Source organism: Stenella coeruleoalba (assembly GCF_951394435.1).
Source record: "Stenella coeruleoalba genome assembly, chromosome: 18".
NCBI classification, from domain to species: Eukaryota; Metazoa; Chordata; class Mammalia; order Artiodactyla; family Delphinidae; genus Stenella; species Stenella coeruleoalba.
Genome location: NC_137164.1, coordinates 10,978,194 through 10,995,354, shown reverse-complemented (window position 1 = coordinate 10,995,354; position 17,161 = coordinate 10,978,194). Strand labels below are relative to the sequence as shown.

At 32.0% G+C, this 17,161-nt stretch overlaps 1 protein-coding gene across 7 annotated transcripts in view; it reads right to left on the bottom strand.

Moving 5' to 3' along the window:
• NBEA (neurobeachin) overlaps window positions 1–17,161 on the bottom strand; it is a 630,595-nt gene that overhangs the window by 498,438 nt on the left and 114,996 nt on the right. For 6 of the 7 annotated variants that reach the window (XM_079902587.1, XM_079902590.1, XM_079902583.1 and 3 more), the window contains exons 9-10: window positions 16,204–16,401; window positions 15,452–15,585 (exon numbers count right to left, since the gene is read on the bottom strand). In XM_079902587.1, the coding sequence (XP_079758713.1) occupies window positions 15,452–15,585; window positions 16,204–16,401 (332 nt within the window). Of the gene's footprint in view, window positions 1–296; window positions 403–15,451; window positions 15,586–16,203; window positions 16,402–17,161 lie in introns of those variants that run through there. The other variant, XM_079902588.1, reaches the window with a different exon arrangement.

The following is a 17,161-nucleotide window of genomic DNA, read 5'->3' as shown; positions in this document are numbered from 1 at the left end:
AACACAGTGGAGTTCCATTACAAAATCAGAAATATTAATTTTATTATTCCAAAATATTAACACAAGACTACCCATATGTTAATTTCACTTCAATTTTAACTATGACAACAATTGAAAAGTCAAATGCATTCACCAACAAAAGTATTTTTAATTTATACCTAAAACCCAATGCAATAGCAATACTACATCTTTTGAAAAAATCTTTAAAATAGGTATATTTGACATGGTGGACTTAATAGTAAATAGATGGCCATCTTCGAAGAGGTACATTTTCAAACATAATTTAACAAACTTACCAGTAACTAAAATGCATCGGATTGCTTCAGGGCTCACAATTAACTTGCAAAATTCTGTGTACTGCCATACAAAATTTCTCTCCATTCTTGCCTATTTCCAACTCCCCTAGATACAAAGGCAAATATAAAGGATACTTCAGCCCATTCCTATATCTCCTACATACCACTTCCTGTCTAGACACATCAGTTCATCTGTAGAGGATCTGAATATACAGGATAAACCAAAAAGCAAGTATCTGTGTCAGCCAAAACTAGTATACACAACACAGAACATTCTTTTGAAAAGTATAGCAATACCCAGAAACAGATTTTCACAGGAATATTTTACTTGATAGACAAAAAAAAAACTGGTTTTTACCTCATAAAGTCAAATTGCTAAACTTTTCAATAGACAGTACAATAATGTATGTTCTGTAAGTAACAATTCTACTTCAGGAATGGTTAAGGGTTTTTAATTCTGTCTCCTTTTAAGGAAAATGACACTAATAAACTATAGGGTTATTTCTTCAAAATAATTACCATCTTCCAATTCTTTAATGAGCTTTAATTAAATTAGGAAAAATTTATTGCAAATATCACACTAGTAAAGGGCTATACCTTAAGAAAAATGAAGGAAATAATACAACAATACCTCTAACGACTTAGCATATTAATAATCTCTCCAGAGCTTTCTGGTCCACATTATTAAAGAATTACCACAGTATTCTTGGCCCACAAATAACGGATAATATTTAACAACTACGTATAAACATGACTCATTTTTGTTCCTAATGAAAAAAATACGTACTACCTTTAGGAGCCATTAAAATTTATGTAAATATAGATTTTGACTTGATTTTAATATAACTTTATCCATTTCAACTTGTCCTTTATTTTTTAAAAATAACTGATGTAGATAACTCATGTAATATTATCCCAAAACTTGTATTATCTTTGAGGAATTTTATTAAAGATGCAATATATCATAAAGATAGACTTAATTTATAACTGAAATTATTAAGATTTAATATATAACCCAAGTTCAGTTCAAAGGCAGTTCTTAGGGTACTGGAAACTGGCTTTTCAATTTGCTTTGTACGGAAACAAAGCACCTCAGCTAGATGGGCTGTTTAAATATATTAAGAAGAATGGAATTAATAATGTAAAAATTAAAGATTCCCCCTGAAATTCAACAACTCATCCACTTACATAAGGGTGTTTTTAATCTCTTAAGAAACACTACAGGCAAAATAATTGTCAGAATAAATTCAGAAGTAGATTAAGTTCCAATAAGATTTAAGGTACCAGTAATGGGGGAAATTCTTTTGACTTTTTCATAAGGTTACATCTCTTATGTAGCCTAATTTAGTACTGAGAAACATTGAAATCTTGCAAAAGATGAATACATATATAAAATATCTAATATAGTTTCTATGCTATTTCTTTCACTACAAAACTCTTCCAAGATGAGAGTGATCATAGCAGGAATAAAACTGTAAAAGAAATCAACTCAAGTCCACACCCAAGAAAATTTCACACTCAACACAATTAATTTCCAGTGACACAAAAAATTCCCACAATAAGTTAGAAGAGTTAAATTCCTTCACAGTTCAAAATTAGAAAGTTCTAAACCAAAAGCTTCTAACTCCATGTACCTTTAGCAGTCACTTTTAGATCATGTATTCCTGAAGATGCTATCTCAAAAGACCACTGCCTAACTGCCTACCTAGGCAATAAACCCTGACACACAAACTGTCACATTCATCAATTCAAACATCAAGTGGAGATACATGCCAAAATAAGTAAAATACATTTATCTGCAGAGTCAAATAAGGAAAACAGTGAAATGCAGTACAGTAAAATGTGAGGACAGATGAAATACACTGGGTAGCACATGAAATCACTAAGCCTCCCTTAGCCATGAAATCTCTCCTCAGCAACTTCTCCCTTTTCTTTCAGCCTCATAAGGAGGCAGACAGCCTCATGACTGTCACAGCTATCTAAGAACATTCTTTAAAGGCTCTATCAAAAGTTAGTCAGGCTATCACAGTTTTTTACCTTCCTTTGTCTGGTAACAGATTTTAATTTTATGTTTCATCAGCCTATTTTATTTCTGACAAAATATATTATAGCAAAAAAAATAGACATTTGTAAAATTGTAACTGTAATGTGTCAAAAGTTGTCTTATGAAGGAAACAAAATTTTAAAATGTGTACAGGTAGAGGAACTCCAAACCTCTTATGACATCATTATGTGTTAGCCTATAGCATTTACCAGTATTTACATAGTTTGACAACCAAATAGCCTTTTGATCATCTCTATTCATAATTCTCTATCAATAACCTATAGATATTTATTATAACGCTCCACTGTAAAAGAGATAACTCTTAAAGCCTACTCATTTTTAATTTAATTCCAGCCAACAAACAATCACAATGCTCTAAGTGTCCTAGCACCTTTATGAGAGCTTTCTGGATTTCTGGACATGTTTCTAGTGGCAGCACCACTATCGTGTATAATCCATGGATACATGAATGATGTAGAAATTTAATGATGTAACTCTCTAATACCTAATAAGTTCAAAGCTTCAAAGGAAAAACAGAGATAGGTTATAATGACAAATAGGTGATCTTAACTATATATGCATACTCTAATGTCCTTCATGATCAAAACATGCACAGCAGGGAAGCCAAATAGTCCCTTCTCCTGGTGTTGGGTCTACTTTCAGCCAAGCCTCAGTTAAAAGCGGGATTAAAAATACACCCTAGAAGTGCTGAAATTACCAAAAAAAAAAAAAAAATGAAATAAATATTAAAACAGCTAGCTACACAAAAAGATGAAATAATTATTTGATACTTAGGCTTCATATACATCCAGGAATTCTCTATCCTTTTCATAATTAATTTCATTTTTAAAATGATCATGTAGTAAAACCAACTACTTTACTTCTTTTCTTTGTGTGTGTTTGTGTGTGTATGTAATTCTGAGAATGTTAGACGTATAGATTTGTATAACCCCACCACAATCAAGGTAAGATGCGTTCCATCACACACAAAAAACTCATTTATCCTATCCCTTTATACCCTTGCAGTCACACTCTCTCAACAGCCAAAACAACCTTGGGTAACTACTTATCTCTTATATGGATATAGTTTTGACTTGTCAAGAATGTCATATAGATAGTCATACAGTATGTAATCTTCTTAATATGTTCTTCTTGACTGCAACATATTGTCTCTTGAGATTCATCTAAGTAGTTGCATACATCAAGATTTTTTTTTCTTTTAATTGATCAATAGTATTCCCTTGAATAAACAGACTACCTAATGGGTACATGTGAGCTGTATCTAGTTTACAGCAATTATGAATAGGACTACTGTAAACATTCACATAAAGGTTTTTGTGTGGACAGTTTTCATTCATTTCTCACAAATACAAATCCAGGAGTAGAAAGGCTGAATTATGTGGTAAGTATATGTTTAACTTTATAACAAACTGCCAAACTGACAGAATGGCTGTGCCATTTACCAGTCCCACCAGTAACAGGCTCCAGTTGCTCCTCATCCTTACCAGCACTTGGCATCATGAGTATTTTTTTTTTTAAATTTTGGCCTTTCTACTAACTGTGTAGTTACATCCCATAATGTTTTAAATAAATTGGTTAATGATGTTGAACATCTTTTCATGTGCAATTTTGACATCCTTATGCCTTCTCTGGTGAAGTATCTGCTCAAGTCTTTTTCCCATTTTTTTAAAATTGGATTTCATGCTTTCTTATTACTAGTGTTTGAGAGTTTTAAATGTAGTCTTGATATAAGTCCTTCGTCAAATTGATTTTCTATCATCTTCCTCCAATCTGTAAAATGTCTTTTCATTGTTTCTTTTGCAGAGTAAAAGGTTAAATTTAACTTTGATGAAGCCAATGTCAAAATTATCAATTTTTTCCTTGTATGCATCTCACTTTTAAGGTCATGTCTAAAATGCCTTTGCATAGCCTAGGTTGCAGAGATTTTCTCCTATGTTTTCTTCTAAAAGTTCTGTAGTTTTATATCTTACCTTTACAGCTGATATTTGAGTTAATTTTTAATGAGGTTGAGGTTGAGGTTCATTTTAGCATACAACTATCCTTCTTCCCTTACACTGCTTTTGCACCTTTGACAAAAATCAAACAAACAAAAGTAGAAGTACCTACTTTAATTTTGGACAAGACTTCAAAGCAAAGAAAGTATCAGAGATTAAGAACAGCATTACACAATGATAAAGGAGTCAATTTTCCAAGAAGATACCAATATCTAAAGCGCATATACCTAACAACAGAACATAAAATTATGTAAAGCAAAAACTGCTACAACAGTAAGGAGATACAGATGAAATCACTATCATAGTTGGAGATTTCAACATCCCTCTCTCAGAAATGGACAACTACAGGGGTTAGAAAATCTGTTAGGACATAGTTGAACTCAACAACACCAAAAAACAGCTGGAGGTAACTGGCATCTATACACTACTTCACTCAACCACATTAGAATAAACGTTCTTCTCAAGCTTGCATAGACCATTCACTAAGCTAGACAACATTCTGGGCCATAAACCGTATCTAACAAATTTAAAATAGTGGAAATCACACAATATCTACTCTCAGATCACAATGGAATTAGCTAGAAATCAGTAACAGAAAGACAACTGGAAAAATCCCACAATGTGAACATTAAATGGTGCACTTCTAAATAACACATGGGTCAAAGAAGAAATCTCAAGAGATATTAAAAATATTTTTGAATGAAATGAAAATGAAAATACAACTGATCAAAATCTGTGGAATAGGGGCTTCCCTGGTGGCGCAGTGGTTGAGAGTCCGCCTGCCGATGCAGGGGACGCAGGTTCGTGCCCCGGTCCGGGAAGATCCCACATGCCGCGGAGCAGCTGGGCCTGTGAGCCATGGCCGCTAAGCCTGTGCGTCTGGAGCCTGTGCTCCGCAGTGGGAGAGGCCACAACAGTGAGAGGCCCGCATACTGCAAAAAAAAAAAAAAAAAAAAAAAAAAAATCTGCGGAATAAAATGAAATCAGTGATTACTGGGAAATTTAGAGCATTCAATGTTGTGATACTGTGATTTATAATAAGAAATGTGCATTTGTTCTTGGTCCCCATTTTTGGCACAGAGGTCTGGCAGAGCTAGCTCCCTTGACATTTCCTAAGGGATGGCAGTAATAAAAAGTGTCTTCTGTCCTGTTAATGAAGTGACTTTTGGAACTCACTTAAGGATGACAGCCAGTTGCCAACACAGCCAACCATATAATTAGAGGGTTGGAACTTTCAGTCCAGCCCACCTACCACCCACCTACCTCCAGGGAGAGAGGGGAGAAGGGCTGGAGATTGAGTTCAATCACCAACGGTCATTGATTTAATCAGTCATGTGTATGTAATGACGCCACCATTAAAAAAAAAAAAAACACAGGGCTGGGAGAGCTTCCCAGTCTGTGAATATATGGAGGTACTAGAAGGGTGGCATACCTGCAGAGGGAATGGAAGCTCCATGCCCTCTCCCCATACCTTGCCCTACGCATCTCTTCTATTTGGATATTCATCTGTATCCTTCATCATCCTTTTATAATAAACTAGTAATCCAGTAAGTAAAATGTTTCCCTAAGCTCTGTGAGCCACTCTAGCAAAGTAACTGAACCCAAGGGGGTGGCGGGAACCTCTGGTTTATATCCAGTCAGTCAGAAGTACGAGTCACGACCTGGACTTGCAACTATCACCTGAAGTCCAAGGAGGAGGTTACTGGAACCTATCATCTACAGTCAGTTGTTCAGAAGCACAGGTGATAACCTAGACTTACAACTGGCATCTAAAGTGAAGAGGGCCAGTCTTGTGAGACTGAGCCCTTAACCTGTGGAATCTGATGCTATGTCAGATTTGAGCGTCAGAATTGAGTTAAATGATAGGATACCCAGCTGGTGTCACAGAGAATCTTTGGTGGTATGGGGGGAAACCATGCCTCCACATATTGGAATTGGATGCTCAGACCTCTATAATGAAAAAAAAAAATATATATATATATATGTATGTATATAAAATCTAACAGTCATTAATCTAAATTTTCACCTTAGGAAACTAGAAAAAAAAAAGAGTAAATGCCATCTAAAGTAAGCAGCAAGAAGAAATAATGAGAACCAGAGTATAAATCAAAGAAACAGAAAACAGGAAATCAATAGAAAAAGTCAATGAAAACAAAAGCTGGCTCTTTAAAAAGATTAATAAAATTGATAAGTCTCTAGGCCAGACTAACAAAGAAAAAAAGGGAGAAGATGGAAATACTAATATTAGAATTGAAAGAAGAGACATAACTACATATCCCATGGAAATTAAAAGAATAATAAAGGACACTGTGAGCAATTCTATGGCCACAGGTTTGGGAACCTAGATGAAAAGAAACATTCCTTGAAAGACATCGCCTGCCAAAAGTCACACAAGAAGAAATAGACATTTTGAATATACCTACATCTATTAAAGGAATTGAATCAATAATTAATAGGCAGAAATCACCAGGTCCAGACAGATTCACTGGTGAATTCTACCAAACACTTACGAAATAAATTATACCAATTCTCTACATCTCTTTCAGAGGATAGAAGCAGAGGAACTACTTTCCTAACTCATTCTATGAAGACAGCATCACTCATACCAAAACTAGACAGAGACATAATAAGTAAAGAAGACTACAGACCAATATCTCCCATGAACAGACATGTGAAAATCCTCAACAAAACATGGGCAAATTGAATCCAAACAAGATAAAAAGAATTATACTCCACAACCAAATGGGATTTATCCAAAGTATGCAAGGCTGGCTCAAGACAGCAATAGGCTAAAAAAGAAACATCACTTTCACATCTACAGATGAAGAAAAAGCATTTGACACAATCCGACAGTCACCCATGATAAAAACTCTCGGGAAACTAGGAATAAACGGGAACTTTCTCAACTTGATAAAACCTACAGCTAACGTCATACTTAATGATGAAAAACTCAAAGTTTTCCCACTAAGATCAGATACAAAGCAAGGATGTCCCCTCTCACCACTCCTTTTCAACATGACACTGAAAGTCCTTGCTAATGTGATAAAATATATACAGGTTGGGAAAGAAGACATAATACTGTCTTTGGTTACAAACAGCGTGACTGTCTATGTAGGAAATCTGAAATAACTGACAAGAAACTAATAATCTATTACTTCATCACTGCTGCTGGGAATGAAAATGGTACAGCCACTTTGGAAGACAGTTTGGGGGTTTCTTACAGAACTCAGCATACTTTTACCATATAATCCAGCAATCATGCTACGTTGTATCTACCCAAAGAGTTGAAAACTTATATCCACACAAAAACATGCACACAGATATTTATAGAAGCTTTATTCTTAATTGCCAAAACTTGGAAGCAACCAAGATGTCCTTCGGTAGGTGAATGGAAAAATAAACTGTGGTACATTTAGATATTAGAATATATATTATTCAACGCTAAAAAGAAATGAGCTATCAAGCCATGAAAAGACATGGAGGCACTTTAATTGCATATTACTGAGTGAAAGGAGACAATCTGAAACAGCTGCATTCTGTATGATTTCAGCTATATGACATTCTTGAAAAGGCAAAATTATGGAGACAATAAAAAGATCAGTGGTTGCCTGGGGGCAGTGTGAAAGGGTAGAATACAAAATATATTTAGGAATGTGAACATATTTTTTATGATATTATAAATAGATGGATACATGGCATTATACTTTTGTCCAAACTTATAAAAACTATGATACCAAGAGTGAACTCTTAACTATGGACTTTAAGTGATTATGATCTATTGATTTATGTTCATCCTTGTTAAAAAAATATACGATTCTGGTGAGTGATGTTGATAATAGGGGAGGATATGTATGTGAAGAGGGGGAGTATATGAAAAATCTATTTACTCCTTTCCATTTTATTGCAAACCTAAAACTGCTCTAAAAAATAAAGTCTTCAACAAAAATAAAAATTAATTTAAAACTTTAAAAATAATGTCAAATGTGATATAAAATGTGCAGAAGAGAAAGTTATGAGTTTTTATCTGGAGAAGGTTGAGTTTGAGTTTGGGTATATGAGCCTAAATAGAAGGCTACAACAGAAAAAGCTCTGGGTGTTGTCCATCTAGGTAGTAAGACCATAAACTCAGAAACAAAATAAAATAAAGGCCAATAAAATTATAATACTAGGGACTTCCCTCCCAGTCCAGTAGTTAAGACTTCGCCTTCCAATGCAGGGGTGTGGGTTCGATCCCTGGTTGGGGAGCTAAGATCCCATGTGCCTCGTGGCCAAAAAACCAAAACATAAAACAGAAGCAATATTGTAGCAAATTCAATAAAGACTTTTTAAATGGTCCACATCAAAAAAAAAAAAAAAACTTTCAAAAAATTACCATACTAAATTAACTAGAATTTCCTGATGATGCCTTATTAATTCTTTTATTGAAGATTCTACTCACTGCACGTAAAGGTCATCACATTCAGGGGAGAGAAAGGGAAGAGAGCATAAACACTTGGGGGATTTATACCCAATTCCCATCAGAAATATTCTGAGCTTTTGAGGATGAACTCTGAATATTCGCACATATGGCAATGTTCCTCATAAATGCAAATAATACTTATTTTAGATTTAGACTGCATGAATATCATAAAAACAAAATAAATGAAGCAATTTACCTTATTATTTTCAAAAGCAACGTAACGATATAGAAGAGTTAAAGAAATAAATGCTATTCCATGCATAAAATAACAACACCTTCAGTTACAAAATATCATTAAAATATTTAAGGACAGAGAATGCTGATATGCAAACTAGAGGAAAATTAAGGCAACAAATTCAGTAAAGATGTGTCCATGGTTGCCCAAATTCCTGCAATTAATAATTTGTAGTTACCCTTCTGCCAAAACAATGCCTTGTTTGTTTGTTCTGGTCAAAGATAAAGCAGAAGACTTCCTTTATGGCAGGGAAAATGCACAGAGCAAAATTATGTGTTGAAAATTGAAACAGCACAAACTAATACAGCATTAAAAACAGATTTCACTAAATTTAAAGGAAACCTTTTATGGAGGAATTATTGTAGAAAAGCAATCACTTATTATGAAAAACACTTTAAAATGGACTATAAAAAATAGCTTATTTGGAAAGTCAGTGAATCAGAAGTCATAAGTCTACAAGAAACAAAATGTCCTTTCTTGTTGACAGTTGACAAACTCATTAAATTGTTAGATGTACCATAAACTTTATTATCAGATATCTTCTGTAAAGGATCCATGGAGTAAAAAGAACATGGCTGACAAAGAAGAGAAAGCTATTTGAACACTACACTATAATTTCCCTATGTTTCAGGCAGAATACTGTATTTTAATTTTTATTTATGGATTTATTTGCACAGTGAATTCAATATACATTCCATTTTACTCTAGTTAAATCTCACTAAAAAAATTATTTGGTTTTCCTCCTTTAATAGAAGTAGTGGTATACATATGTCAAATATACTTTCTGTGTCTGTTTCCACTTCAAAGAATACTTTCATTACTAATTTTGTAAACTTAAAAAAAAAGGCAAAATAGCAAATATGCATATAAAGAAGTGAAAGATGTACATTTTCCTGAAAAACATAAAGAAAATAAAGAGAACATAATTCTATAGATATATATTTTTAAATGTTTAAATACTTCTAGAAACCAAACTAATAATAATTATATTCTACATATACAAACAACAACCTCCACAAGGGAGACAATCATTACAAACAAGTACTAATTTCACTTCTTTAGCCTACAAAAAGCAGTCACATTTCATTTTTTATGTCAGTTCGGTGAAAATATGTAGAAATTTTTGACATTAGCTGTATAATAGTCACTTCCCTGAACTAAAAATCAGAAAACACAGACAAAGGATTTTTATGTCACTTTGAAGTGTAAGGGAAAATTTGGGTTGTTAGACACTGAAATGCTGGAATTTCCAGGTAATTGTGTTGGTTTACAAATGACAGTGGTGCTAATCAGGACTTTATAATGAAAATTTAATTATTAAAGTGGCTATAAAATTCAAGATAATTACTGGAATAACTTTGGCTAGCAAGCTAGCTTTTAGGAAAAAATCTGGATTTAAGCCCACAAAACAAACTAATTAATGAGTCATAATATTCACATTACAAGAGGATTCTTAATTATAGGATCATTGACATAAATGCTTTATGGGATTTTCTAAATTTTTTATAGCTTACATTCCATCAAGCAGTCTATCAAACAACCTGTATTATAACTAGAAACAAAAAGAACACTTTCCTGAGAAAAATATTTATGCAATTACAAGAATTAATTTAAATGATCACTTGTGGTTGATTTTTAATTTATCAGAGTTAAAACAGCATTAACAGAGTTAAATTAACAGAGTTAAAACACATTTTAATAATACAAAATTGCATCACATCAATAGACAAACTAACATTTACTGAGGAAATAAAGAAAACTCATTAAGTGCCTACTACGTACCAGACACTCGCTGTGATACACAGTTTATATATGCTATCCTATTTTAATTCATACTACTATCAGATAAAGTTAGCATTACAGTATTAAAATCATTCCATAGCTTGCAAAGGTGATTCTCAGAGTTAATCATGGTAGTTCAGAGTGAGAGCTCTGGAATCAGGCTCTCAGAATTAGAACTCTGGTCCTAATCTACCACTTAAATCTCTGTGACCTTCAACAAGGTACTCAATTTTTATCTCTCTCATCAGCAGAAGAGGATAAAATGAGGTAATACAATTACAAACAGCTACTGGCACACAGTAAGTACTCAGTAAATGCCTTGTGCTACTATTACATACGCTCAGATAGCCCCATCACCTAAGAACAGAGAGTACATAATAGGACACTAGGTTGAGCCTTAGTCTGACACCAAAAGAAGGCTTGAGAACTACTCTCTTAGTGTATTTTTAATCTTTTGATATATAAAAACCTATTTATACCTTGTGCCAGAAAACATATTTTTTCATAGTACATTCTTCCTAAGTCAAACAAATGAGGAAGATTTGTTTTGCTTTCTATGATCTATAGAATTTAGAAACACACACTCAAACAAAAGGGGTTTTGGGGCCAAGTGAGAGAAAGACAGGACATTTACAGTCAATGTATATTATCATCCAAATCAAAGGAAAATGAAATTTCTAATTCAATGAGTCATTCCTAAACACAAAATGTAAAAGCTATGATTATTTCAAGATTGGAGTTATACTTCTTGAAATCATTTATTAAGCATTTGTTATTTATACATTAAATAAATATTTACTAAATGTCTAGTGAAAGGTAATTTGTTTAATTATTGCTCTCAATGATCGCTGGACAGAATGGGATCAATCGACCAGTCCAATATAAAATAGTATTAATCCCTGAGGAATGACAAAACTTCCAAACAGCTTTCATCACTTGGCAGAATTACTCAAGATGATCATGGTGCTTGAGAATCATTATGAATAGTCTGAAATCACTATAACAACTACATATTGGCATGATTTACTTACTCAAAACAAAATTACATTAAAAATACTGTATGTGTTGCCACAAGCTATTTAACTCAATTCAATAACATTTATTCCTTTTGTGGTTCATTTTTTGTTCGTTTGTTTCACAAAGGCTAAACTACATGTTAAAAGAAAAAGCAATAAAAAGTGTTATTCCTGGAGATTTAAATACTAACGGGGTAGCTATAAAATCCAAAAACCAGCTAAAGAAAAATCATCTGAAACCCTTGAAAGCTTTTTTTTTAACTTGGTACTGACTTCAAAACTTGAGTTAACACATTTCTCAATTTTAAACCACTATATCTAGAAAATAGATAGATGGTTCACAATTAGTTTTCATCATTACAACTGAAATTCAAATTATAAGTCCTACTTCATCACTTAAATAAGTAATTCTCCACTATAAATAACATTATTGGTAGAAAATTTCAAATATAAAGTAACACGGCTCCTATTATAACAATCAGTCTCTATGATTGATGATATATATTTTAAAATATAAAACTGTAGTATTAGAGATAATCTAGATTACCTAACCCATTGTCATCATAATAACAAAACCAGCATGTATGTCAATCTACATATTTTATTGCATTTAATTTAAAAAATCCAGTGAGCTATTATTAGTCTATATATATATATAATATTCTATATTATTCTATTATAATGATAGAAACTGAAACACAAAATAGTTAATAACACTCAAAGTTGTGTAAATAATAAATAGTAAATGAGGGATTTGAAGCCAAGTGTGTCTGACTTGAAAGTCCACACATATAACAACTATAACATGTAGCTTTCATGATAAAACAAAAAAGCCACAAAATTTCTCCTGCACGAATAAAGCCTATTTTTAAAGGCTCCAGAAAATAAGATTATTCCTTCAATAAATTATTTTAATATTACACCCCCTCTATACAGTAAAACTCATCAATGATTAGAACAATAATAAAGTAGTGCCAACAGAGATGAGGCTTATATAAACAATAAAAAGTTTCATAAACAGGGACTACTGAGTGGAGGAAAGTGCATGGAAACCAAGACACTTTAGCTTGAAACACAAAGGCAAAGAATTAACTTATTTTAGAGTTTAGCTCAATTTCTCCAAAAAATAATCAAGAATTAGATAACATTGCAATTTGGGGCATGTATTTATTATACAAAAAGATTTTCCAGAAAAGGTACATAAAATTTTGTCCAAGATTTTTAAAGTTCAAATATTCTCATTCATCTAGAAGAGTTTAAAACTAACTGAAAATAAGATAACATATCCCATTTTAAGTTCTCATTCATATATATGAATTTAAGATATAGCCAGAAAATAAGAAATTCTATCAACCATTGCCCTAAAGCTAAGAATTTATGTTCTTCAAGTAGAGGGGGACGTCCCATTTAAAAATCTGCCTTTAACATTTTAAAAACTGAGACAGTATCACCACCAAAATGGTGCCCCTCAAAACTAAATATAACAAGAGACTGAATTACTGATACACACAATTGTCCACTAAAGAGCCAACCTCAGACATCAAGGGCTTTGAAGCAATTAATGAAAAAGTATTAGATAAGAATTCAAAGAAGTACATAAGTGAATCACAGGGTAGGGCTGAAATTGGGTATGTATTATTACTGAAAAGGAAAGTGGTACATTTCTTATTATATGTTTTCTATTGGCCATAAACTAAGAACACATATATCACTGAAAAAGTTAGTTATTACATGGAAAAATTAACATGAATGATATAAAAGAACTAAAAACAAATCAAAATCAGAAAGCTGATCCCTTCCACTGCCTTTTATCTCCATGATGAAATAAATACAATTTAAATATCAAAATATAATATAAACACTAAAATGAGTTTTAAAGACAGGCAATGAAAAATAACCATGTGCCTTGGATGAATGGACCAGATAACGTGTTAAACATGGTTTTATCACTAAGATTTTATAATAACTACTCATGATGTTATAAATTATTATAATCATTTTAGTTATAGCATCTCAAACTGCATAATCTTTCTAATTTTTCTATACAAAGCAAAACATTATACTTCAGGTTAAAATAATTATGGACTTAATTCATATGAAATATTTAAATTACACATGGAGTTTTCTAATTGCTACTTCATCTCTAACTTCTTTTCACAGCACTTACTAGGTTTAAAATTACTGATCATAATGTGTACTAGTTCACTTAGATGACAAAGAGCAAAACATTTTGAATTTAAATTAGGACTGGAATTTAAATGTTTCACTTTTCCACTAAGCTGATCTGCCTCCCAATAGAAGTATTTAAGACCTTATAACAGTAATATCTCAGCAGGATATGGCCTCAGGATTCCTTTTCACTTCAAAACTCCAACCTCTACATTACCTTGATATAAAAGAAGCATGACCCACGGATGGCAGCTGACTATTGTAAAGGTACAGGTCCCATTTATACTTAGATTTATACTTTACATAAAGATGGTCCCAATGCAGGGATAATATTATTAGCAACACTAGGACAGAATTTTGTTAATAATTAATTTAAATAATTAATAGGAGAAAATCATAGGTTACACTTCAATGGACTTTAAATTTTTCCCATCTTAGTTTCATTCACTAGTTTTTCTACAAATTCAAAATTGGATGATCGATAAAGAATCTCATGTATATGTGTACATACTAATGAAGCATTCCTATATTACTATTTAGTAAACTAATGTTTACCTATATAACTTTCCCTTCAAATTCTCCAAACTTAGCAACGTACACAAATAGTTATTAAAATTCAGATTTAACTTATGACATATATGATTCTAAGATATAAGATTAAATCAGAGTTTGATACATGAGGTATTTTTTTAACATCTTTATTGTAGTATAATTGCTTTACAATGGTGTGTTAGTTTCTGCTTTATAACAAAGTGAATCAGTTATACATATACATATGTTCCCATATCTCTTCCCTCTTGCATCTCCCTCCCTCCCCATGAGGTATTTTTTAATTTAAAAAAAGAGAAGCTATAAAATTTGCACATGAAATCAATCTAATTAGAAGATTCTGAATACATAAAACATGGGTATGCTACTGGTTAGATTTAGGTTCTCAAACATGATCTATATATAAAAAAAGCTAATATCCCTTAATATTGTGCTAGTCTTATGACAGTAACATTATAGAATAATACCAATATTTAAGATATAAATTATGTGTGTTATTAAATATTATTCTTGAGAATAAACTTTACCCTAGTAATTTTATTTAATCTGACAAGATTTCACGGACAATCCAAACAATGGGCATTTGCAAAGGGTAAGGTCAGGACTAACACTTTTCCTCAACTTCATATTATAATCACTATGCTACACCTAGTAAGAATTTTTCATTTATTATCAAGGAAGTCACTCCTTTGTGGTTATAAAAATCTAAGTGTCAGGCTTTTTTACATTGTGCAAATATATATCTGCCTTAATCCTAAAGAAACTTTTATTAGCACCTCAAGGATAAAAACCAGTATTATAATACATTTACACAACACCAAGTGCACCACGCATAATCTAAATGAGGAAAAAAATGGCATAACTTATATATTCAAAGAAAACTTACCAGACAGTTGTTTCCACTTGACTGTCATTGAGCTGCCGGTTGTCCAGTTGTGCAAAAAGTGGGAAAAGCACTTGAATCCCTCCAATAGAATGAATTGCACTATGAATTGAATGTGTAACTATAGCTTTTACATCCTATGTTCAAAAACAAAAATGTTTATTACATTTTCTGAAGCATAATGTTATCACTATTTGCTTCTTCCAGCTTCATAAGAAAATTAAATAAAATAGATATTTTTAAATCTATTTTTAAAATTTAAAAATCAAAATTATATAATTTTGATACACATGTAAAATAAAAGTTTGAAATATCTTTGCTAATCACTTAAATTTGAAATCTTAAGTTGAGAGATTTTTACAAAGAAAATATGAAGTTCTAAATCAAAACATATTTTAGAATAAGAGACTCATGGATGTAAAGACACACAGGCAATTTTTATGTTAGGGAGTTATACATTATTAAAGCAAAGTATTTTTTAATATCTGCAATTATCTATTTAGCTAATTCACTGATTTTATTTCAAAGGATATAGAACATATAACAGAAAAAAAAGATTTTCTACTAAGGAGACATGTCCAAGGTAAAATATATTGCCAAAAAAAAGCAGAAGGCAAAAACATCATTCAAAGAACTAGAAAACCAAAAAAGAAAAACAAAGAGCAACTGGAGATTTCTAGATGAGCAATGTTTAATATGTAAAATAAAGACACAGTGCTGATGAGAACATGAAGATTAAGCTACTATTCACCCACCTGGAGCATTAGGGCATGTGGGGAATGCACAAAAATCGATGCATTTTCCTTTGGTGATGATTCCAGGCACAACTGAGCATCCGTGGCCTTAGCGTTATATGTAAATGCGATACTACTTGCAAGTTTCCCATCATACAGAACCTGTTTATGATGTTCTGCCAAATGAATATCACTCTCAGATTTAAACTTGAAGGTGCTCTGAAAAAACAAAACTAAATTAAACACTCTTTAAATGCAACATAATAAAACTCTCAAGTTTTAAAGAAGAGAAACATTTTAAACATTTAAAGAAGAGAAACATAATAAACAATTTGTTGTGACCCTTCCAAGTGTCAGGCGCTAGTCAGTGGTATTACATTATTTTGTTATTCTCACTTCAGTTCTATGAGTTAAATTTTATTATGCTAATAAATATGCTCAGATCTTCATATTCTCATTTTATTAAGTGTTTTTGTGTGTGTGTGGAACGTTTTTATCTTATTTTATTTATTTATTTTTTATAACATCTTTATTGGAGTATAATTGCTTTACAATGGTGTGTTAGTTTCTGCTATATAACAAAGTGAATCAGCTATACATATACATATATCCCCATATCTCCTCCCTCTTGCGTCACCCTCCCACCCTTCCTCCCTATTCCACCCCTCTAGGTGGTCACAAAGCACAAGCTGATCTTTATTAAGTTTTTGATTATTTATAAAATAATTTTATTAGAATATTATAAAGCCAGATGATACTAAATGTAAATAGGATTTTACTTTAATAATTCAAAACATAAATTTAATTTTGCTTGTTAACAGTTTCAAAAGTATTTATAGAAGTAAGTAGTGGCTGGCACATGAATTACTAATATAGAAATGGCTATAATGGTTATCATTTGAGACTAAAAAAACTGTTTATTCACAAAAATATGTCTTTACTATAAAAAGTTTATCAAGATAGTGAATATCAATGCTAC